The sequence below is a fragment of the Pleuronectes platessa genome, chromosome 23 (assembly GCF_947347685.1).
Source record: "Pleuronectes platessa chromosome 23, fPlePla1.1, whole genome shotgun sequence".
Lineage (NCBI taxonomy): Eukaryota > Metazoa > Chordata > Actinopteri > Pleuronectiformes > Pleuronectidae > Pleuronectes > Pleuronectes platessa.
Window position 1 is genome coordinate 3,645,731 of NC_070648.1, and position 8,512 is coordinate 3,654,242.

General features: G+C 42.6%; 1 protein-coding gene and 2 non-coding genes across 3 annotated transcripts in view; 1 reads left to right on the plus strand and 2 right to left on the minus strand.

Moving 5' to 3' along the window:
* Positions 1-1,842: 1,842 nt before the first annotated feature.
* On the plus strand, positions 1,843-1,916 carry trnan-guu (transfer RNA asparagine (anticodon GUU)). Its single transcript has one exon. It is a non-coding gene; the product is annotated as a tRNA-Asn (tRNA).
* A 443-nt stretch (positions 1,917-2,359) lies between these two features.
* On the minus strand, positions 2,360-2,433 carry trnan-guu (transfer RNA asparagine (anticodon GUU)). The gene has a single exon. It is a non-coding gene; the product is annotated as a tRNA-Asn (tRNA).
* A 639-nt stretch (positions 2,434-3,072) lies between these two features.
* The window catches only part of gba2 (glucosidase, beta (bile acid) 2), a gene marked incomplete in the record, with an annotated part of 9,222 nt that continues 3,782 nt past the window's right edge, over positions 3,073-8,512 (minus strand). The window contains 13 exon segments of the mRNA XM_053415911.1: positions 3,073-4,106; positions 4,200-4,391; positions 4,722-4,837; positions 5,025-5,167; positions 5,297-5,403; positions 5,590-5,741; positions 5,916-6,023; positions 6,114-6,218; positions 6,472-6,656; positions 6,837-6,962; positions 7,294-7,447; positions 7,852-7,954; positions 8,159-8,398. Coding sequence (XP_053271886.1) covers positions 3,870-4,106; positions 4,200-4,391; positions 4,722-4,837; positions 5,025-5,167; positions 5,297-5,403; positions 5,590-5,741; positions 5,916-6,023; positions 6,114-6,218; positions 6,472-6,656; positions 6,837-6,962; positions 7,294-7,447; positions 7,852-7,954; positions 8,159-8,398 — 1,968 coding nt within the window.

Consider the following 8,512-nt stretch of genomic DNA (forward strand, 5'->3'; position numbering starts at 1 on the left):
AGGCAAGGGGCAGGAGATAGTGTGGGGTAAATCTAGTCCACCACAGCTCCTCTCTGTTGTCAGTTCCCCACCAGTGAAAAGACTGAAAACCAGTGAAACTTTTAAGTGTTTCTCTTTCTCTTTTCTTTATATTTCTTTTCTTTAATAATGTTCTGAAAAGCTCTTAATTTAAAATCTCTATAGCCTGTACCCTGTATGCTATGGAGGACCATACATGACTTAAGTAAAAATAAATAAATAAATAAATGTATAAATAAATACAGAAATAAATAAATAAATAAAAATGGAAATAAATAAATAAATACAGAAATAAATAAATAAATATGTTAATACCAAGAGAAATGTCTAAATAAATGTCTTAAATATATTTGCACATTTATTTATTCCCTGATACATTTCCTTTTCATTTGCAGTGTCCTTATGCTAATGAGAAAGGCGGGCCTAACCACAGTCTCGAGCAGGATTGGTCACAAGAGTGTAATGATCCAGCCCTACGTCTGCCTCTCAATGCTGACTGGTGTCCAGTAGCTGTTTGCAGCGTTGAGCCAGTTCACACTTAAAATGAACTAGCTCAAGTTCAGACGGTTAGTTAAGGTTATTTTTTATTGGGATGATTTAGCTGTCAGTAGTCCTGACTGTGAGCGTCACGTCTCGTGTTGTACTGAGCACAAGGAGCGAGCCGAGAGGAGAAGGAGGAAACAGAAACTCCAGCTCGGTACAAACCACCTGCAGCTTCTGCTCTGATCATGAAGCAGCTGATCTCTGAGCAGATGTGACCAGAGAAACTCTGTGTTTCCACTGTTCTACAAAGTCACTAACTGAAATCGAAAAATAAAAGTTGGAATAAATTTGGAAATAAATAAATAAATGTGGAAATAAATGCAGAATTAAATAAATCAATGTCTTAAACTTATTTCCACATTTATTTATTTATTTCCACTTTTATTCCAACTTTTATTTATTTCCACATTTATTTATTTCCACATTTCAGTGTCCTTATGCTAATGAGAAAGGCGGGCCTAACCTCAGTCTCGAGCAGGATTGGTCAACTGAGCTACACACACACAGCCCCTGCGCTCCGTCACACACTCGCTCAGAGACACGGGCAGTGACTGAGACTTGAGCTCTTCACCATGAAACAGCCAGTTAGTGACTTTGTAGAACAGTGGAAACACAGAGCTTCTCTGGTCACATCTGCTCAGAGATCAGCGGCTTCATGATCAGAGCAGAAGCTGCAGGTGGTTTGTACCGAGCTGGACTTTTGGTTTCCTCCTTCTCCTCTCGGCTCGCTCCTTGTGCTCAGTAGAACACGTGACGCTCACAGTCAGGACTACCGACACCTAAATCATCCCAATAAAAAATAACCTTAACTAACCCTCTGAACTTGAACTAGTTCATTTTAAGTGTGAACTGGCTCAACGCTGCAAACAGCTACTGGACACCAGTCAGCATTGAGAGGCAGACGTAGGGCTGGATCATTACACTCTTGTGACCAATCCTGCTCGAGACTGCGGTTAGGCCCGCCTTTCTCATTAGCATAAGGACACTGCAAATGAAAAGGAAATGTATCAGGGAATAAATAAATGTGCAAATATATTTAAGACATTTATTTTGACATTTCTTTTGGTATTAACATATTTATTTATTTATTTCTGTATTAATTTATTTATTTCCTTTTTTATTTATTTATACATTTATTTATTTTTACTTATGTCATGTATGGTCCTCCATAGTATGCACCCCCTTGGGTGGAACATTGGTGCACTGCTGCCTGAGATCAGCAGGCTGGGAAACATCCCATCCCCCGTTATATAAAGCCTCAGAGCATGTGTGAGGCAGCCAGTCTCTGTGGCGCAATTGGTTAGCGCGTTCGGCTGTTAACCGAAAGGTTGGTGGTTCAAGCCCACCCAGGGACGAAGTTTTTTTATACTTTTTTTTGTATTGTATTAAAAACACAATAAGATGTTAATTTGTTTTACATCGAAGTGGACAGAGTGGGCGCCCCCCACCCCTTCAGTCCCTGTTGTTGGAACAGTGGCTGTTTCAGATGTTTCTCTTCCTCCTGTATGTGTTTAGTGGATTCTTTTTAATTCGGCTGTTTTTTTTTTTAAATCTCTACAATCTTTACTTTCCCCCTAAAATCTCACTTCTCCTGATTCTATAGATGTAGAGATATTATAAAGAAATAGCTGTTAAGTGTTTCATACGTTCTACACACATTCAGCTTTGTCAAAGTAACACAAATTATTTTATTGTAGTGATTAAACTCTCCGTCATTGGTGATGTTATGATCATGTGCTTTGATGCACTGTATTTAAAAGAATATTGCAAAAGGGAAAAAAACTAAAAAAAAACATGTCGTCCCTGGGTGGGCTTGAACCACCAACCTTTCGGTTAACAGCCGAACGCGCTAACCAATTGCGCCACAGAGACTAGGTGGAGACCCATGAATGAAATTAGATTATTTATATGGTCAGCCTGTTGTAAAGTAGGTCAGAGTTGAGAGCAGACTGTGTTCTTTGATTTTACTTCAAAGGTTAACACCATCACCTACATCAAAAGGATTAACCTGTGATGTAGGTTAAAACCATCACCTACATGAAAGGATTAACCTTTGATGTGGGTGATAGTGTTAAGGTCTGTGCCGATTGGTCTCTTCTTAAGCCCATGTCTTACTTCTGACTGAATGCAAACCGGACGAAATTGGCCTCGACACGTCTCCTGTTCAAGTATGTTTGCCAGCACCTTGTCATGGCGCCGCCTCTACTGTCCTTGGACCAGGGATGTTTAGCCCCTGAACAGAACTTGAGCCAGAATCTCCTTTTGACCGCAGAGCTGACAGTGTGGGTTCTCTCTCAGCCATCAGAGGGCGACCTAGGGGGGGGGTTGGCTTCACTTTATTGCAGTGGAAACTACTTATGATAATAATTAGTTCTTTGCATACAAACCATCCCTGTGTGTGTATCGAACCACCAGAGACTGTGCTTGTGTTGGTTCCGGGGCATCTGGTCAGTCTTCATTCATTCGATCACACTTGATTTCATTTATTAACAAAGAAAACAAAAGTGTTAATTGTATTTCTCAGTCATTTATTCAGCATGATTGTCATGGGACTTAGTTCTTATAAAACATTAATGTTGCAGATACATTCATATATGTAGATCTAGCTCAACATGCAAAGAGTCACCCAATGTTATTTTAAAAAGGAAAAATATATTTCTTTTTTCAGACTTAATTTCCAGCACTACTCGTCGAATATTACAATATTTATTACAGCATTCAAATTTAACTGGAGGAAATTAAAAACTTTCACAATGACTTTTTTCAACTGTCTACACATCTGATCCAGTTATAAAGGCAGTCTGATGTCATTCCAATAAATTAATACCTACATGTGGCTGGAATCACAACAGTCCTCAAACATTTAGCATATAAACCTGTTTCAGGTCTTTATCATTATTATGATTGTATATTGTTAAATGTAGTAGTGTATGTTGCTGGTAATTGTTATTATGTTATTTATAATTAGCAACACATACTGGCTATGATTGACAGTTCCTGAAAAAAAAAACTCAAATCTGCACTCCTCAGGCTCTTGGAAAATGTTGAACCTAATTCATGATCATCTACAGTGGTTGTCGACTTTGTTGCACATAAACCATACACCGCAAAAATAATGTTTATTGACCTCAGGCCGTAAACGACAAAACATCTGAAGCAGTAGAGGATAAAATTCCAGGTGTGTAACCAGTGTAGCAGAGCTCGACAGTGAGGGAGTGCAGACTGCTGCGGGAGTGTTTAAAGGTCATTTTCTAAGGAACCGGACGTCCCTCACGAATCACAACACTCTAATGGCTCAAGCTTTTTCCTCAAGTTGTGTCCCTGCTCCCGTCCGTGTTTCCAGTTTGAGCCGATGTGGTCAGAATCTTCTGTGACGTGTCTAGGGCCAGCTGCATAGCCCAAATGCTCAGAGGCCTCATGTAAGCCAGTGAGCGGTAGATGCCCTTCTCGCAGTAGGCCTCAGGAGTCTGGAAGGCCATGCCCAGTCTCTCCCACACGGTGCGGTAGCAGCCCTCTGCCGTGCGCAGCCCTTCATCCCGCATGCCCTAAGGGGGGGGGGACAGACACAGAGGTGTGAGGCATGGTTTATATTAGGTATTTGGTATCCAAATCAGATTTTAGCATAGGCACACTCTAACCTCATGGATCATAGTGGCTGCCAGTCCGTACACGACTCCAGTCCAGACCTCATCTGACTGGACACTGGAGCGGTCGGGCACTCCCTCAGGACGCATGCCGTTCACTGCCCCCATCTGGCCTCCAGCAAAGCTCATCACATTCAAGTCAAAGACAGATTTTAGTGCACGCTGGATTTTTTCTTTTGGAAAAGCCTAAAAGGAGAGAGAGAGAGAGGAAAGAGAAGGACTGTATTAGACCAGGTAAGTCAAAAAGTTATTTTTAAAGCCCAACCTTTAACATACTGTTGATACTACTACGCATGTATGTTATAGGAGTAGTCAATCAAGAAACATTAGCTTTGGCTTTGCACACATTTCATTAAACAAACAATAAGCACTGCCCAGTATCAACCTCTCTATTAGAGAATTAGTTTAGCCTGGTTTTGTTTGTTAACTCACAGAACACCATGGACCTCTGTGAAATCCAGGGTTCAGTGCTTATGGCTGAAAGATGGGAGGTGGTGGGCATGTGTGTCAACTCACCTGGAAGTCTCCCTCCCCCAGCCCAGATGCTCTAAGAAACCAGTGGCCAGCACACTGGTCAGACATGACACTGTTGGAAAGGTTTCTCCCACTGCTGTCATAGTTGTAGTACTTTCCTAAAAATGATAGAAAAAAAAAAAAAAAAAAGTTTCAAGTAGCTCAAATGATGTAAGAACATTTTCCAGATTTTGCCTTTCACATATGAAGAATGCAGCAGGGGCCTGTCTGGGTCAGACACTTTCACAACAACAGAAAATTGTCCCAAACATCCAGGTGAGAGGTGGCGTCTGTTTTTGAACTCACCGTTCCACAGCAGTTTGTCAAAAGCAGCACTGCCTCTTTCCAAGATGTCTCTGTAATGTTGGTGTGTGTCCTCGCTGTCCACCAGTGTGGCCATCTTACACATCACACACAGGGACGCTAACCACAGCCCACCACAGTACGCACTGTAAAATACAGATATACAAAATGACACTGGAGAAATGGAGCTTATACTATAGGTTAAAGAAGGTACTTTTAATTTCCTTTGTTGGGTGAAGCAATAACATCCATGAGATAATTCCCTGAACTCTCACCTTGGTCCAGTCACGGGCCAGCCATCATAGGTCTGGTCGGCGTAGCCAGAGTTTTCTATTAGTCCATCTCCATCCAGGTCAAACTTCATCTCCGACTCCATCACCGCCTGGTAGATGGACCAGAATAACTCAACTCTTCACATAAATGCAGCAAGTATTAGCTTCTTAGATTTCATTATTTGAATAAGGTTCACATGTAGAGGGGACTGGGGCCGATCAGAAGATGGCGACAATGTATGTGTGAATCTGTTTGAGAACTGAAGAGAGCACTGGAGTAGCACCGGGCCTGATACCTTGCAGATGGGCCACATGTCCTGGAGGTACTGTCTGTCCTGGGTGAGATGAAAGTCCCGGTAGACCTGCAGGACAAACTTCAGGTTCAGGTCCTTCCAGTCGGACGTGTCGTGAATGAGGTAGGCGTTCACCCGCTGCCAAGGCTCATCGTCTGGGGACAGAGTCACAGAATAGAAGTGAGACCTTCCATGACAACAAGAATATGAAAAAATACCAGTTTCAAGCCAGTTTGGAGGCTCTGGCGAACTAAGGTCTTTAAACATGGGTTGCAGTCATGGGTTCTACATGTTTTGCAGGTTATTCCACACTCAGGTCTTTCTCCTACCTGGGTCACCGATGTCATGAGGCACCACATTTTTGACCTTGACAGGAGAACACAGCCCGTTCATCAGGTGGAGCCTCACCGTTGGATCCGGCTGAACCACACTGCCGGCTGAGAAAAGATTAATGCGGTGATGTCTGCTGCTGGATCAAATACACACATGCTTGATGTAAATCATCACAATAACTGCTCTGCACTCACCAATATCGTATTGCAAACTCAAGGCAAGTTTGGGCCACAGCATGATCAGTGCAAAAGAGGCGTAGAAGTGCACATCGTATGTGTTGTACATTCTGTACTCCTGACCTGGAATACATGTTTATTATTGGTTATAAAAAAAAACTGGTTGATGTCTTCCAATAGTCAGAATTCAGTTTACAGTTATATATACAAAAGAAAAGCTCAATTTTAGAAACTGGAACAAATGGATATAATATATTTATGCTTGAAAATGTCTGAGTTTCAAAATAGCTGCTGATAGATTTAGACTTCACCAGTTGTTTCAGCTCTACACTACAGTGTCTAGTCCTGCTAATGCCTGTGTTCTCTTGGCGTTTACCTTCCAGGTAGGCAAAGCGGCCGTACTCTTTGACCACAGCCGGCTGAGCTGGAAGCCCCCCGTCCTCGCTGCGGATGCCGCCGCTGACGTCAGCGTCCTCTGCTAGTTCCGTCCACACCGACCCCCCGTCCGCCACAAAGTACAACTCGTTAAACAGGGCGGATTTATACCAGGGGGGTAGAGAACTGTAACAACAAGAGAAATACAAGGTCAAAATGGTGACAGTTAAACAGCAACTATAAGCTTGAATGGTTTGACTGGATACTTGGATGTTAAACTGACACTTATTGAGGTTTTCATCCCAGATTACTGTCTATAGATCATGTTATCATTTAACCTATAAAGCTTTAGGAGCTGTGTGCTACCTGTCCTGCAGGATGGGTGTCTGCCACTCCTCGATACTCCTCTCCCACTGTTTGTAATGTGTCAGCGCGTAGTGGCTGAGAGACGGGGACGCATCCCCTTTGGTCCCGAAGAAACGAGTGTACCTCCTGGAAACAGAGAAGCCACAAGCTGGTGATGTAATGTTCTTCATGTTCATCAAAAAATAAACAGAAATCATTTTATTAGGTCTAATTTAACATCTGCATGTCATTAGTAGATCTGTTCTGTTGTGTGTTATTTTTCTAGGTTTGTCTTTCTCGGTCGGGCGTGAAACTTTAAAGTAAGACAACAGTGAAAGAGTTAGGTCATCTTTAATAATAAACTTTTTGCTAAGCTGAGAGGAAATATGAAAGATCTTTTAATAGAATACCTGTTGATCTATTTTTCTGATTTTAGACATTCATTCACCCCAGGAAACAAGAAATGTAAGATGTGTACCTCACATGTTCCCTCTCTCTAGAGCCAAAGGTGATATTGGGCATGTCCCAGGCCAGACAGAGCTCCAGGGTGTTGTGGCCCTGAGCCGGCACTGAGCAGCCCACAGCCAACGCTGCTGCCACCGTCTCTCCCTTAGCGGTCGGTGGGCTGGAACCTGCAGAGGGAAGATGGAGAATATGACAGGTTCTATTTTGTTTGTGTTTTTCAGGCATTATGTGGCTGAACAGAGACGACAGCTGAGAAAGGACAGGAAACGAGGGGAGAAAAATGGGGAATAACAAGCAACTAATTCTAGTTTCATTTTGAACTATGGAGAGTTTCAGTGCCATGTAGTTGTGAGTTTTACTTAACTAGATGTCAGGGTTTCTGTTTGATATATTCAAATTCTCTCTTCCTCTCGTCTAAATCAGACTTTGTGGCCCGAGATATCTGGTGACAATGTGTAAACCTCACATGCTGCTTTGTGTAACTTCCTCATTCTGAGTGAACAACAGCTTTAGACATATGTTCCATGTCTCATCAGTCTCATCCCTCCACGAGCTGTTTCTAAGCACTGACCTGTGGGCGAGTCCAGTCGTCCATCAGTGATGAGGTCACTCCACAGAGCGCTGCAGGTTCCCTTCGGACTGAACGCTGTCTGGTGACTGACCTCCCTGTCCGGCTGTTCAGATGTGCACACAAACAAAAAGGAACTCACACTCTTGGTCTAAAACCTCATTAACTCAGCAGATTTCAGAAAGAAAAGCTGATCATTATAAATCTGATTCCAGAAAACAGCAACTATTGTTTCTAGTCTTTAGATTAATCCAGGGAATTGATTGATCAACTCATGAACTACAACAGAAGCCTTCTAATCAAACCACACCTGCTCTCGGGCTGCAATGCACAGCGTGTACGGGTTCACGGGGGTGCGGTGATGCAACAAGACCCCGGACACCGTCTCCCCCTCCTTCTCCACCTGGAATGGTTCATTCCAGTGTCCTCCGCTCTTGTCATTCTTGTGCCCGGATCCGTTGACCATAGTAAACATGATGGAGACGTCCAGATCATAGTCATTCTTGTTCTCTATGTCCCACACAAACACGGCCACTGGGAGACTGGAGTCCTGGGGGAAAGTATTATGTGTTTATTAATAATAATATAATGAATATACCGTCTTAAATCTTTGCTTTACCACATTTTATAATGCTAATAATGGGTCAAGCCTGATTTTTAATGA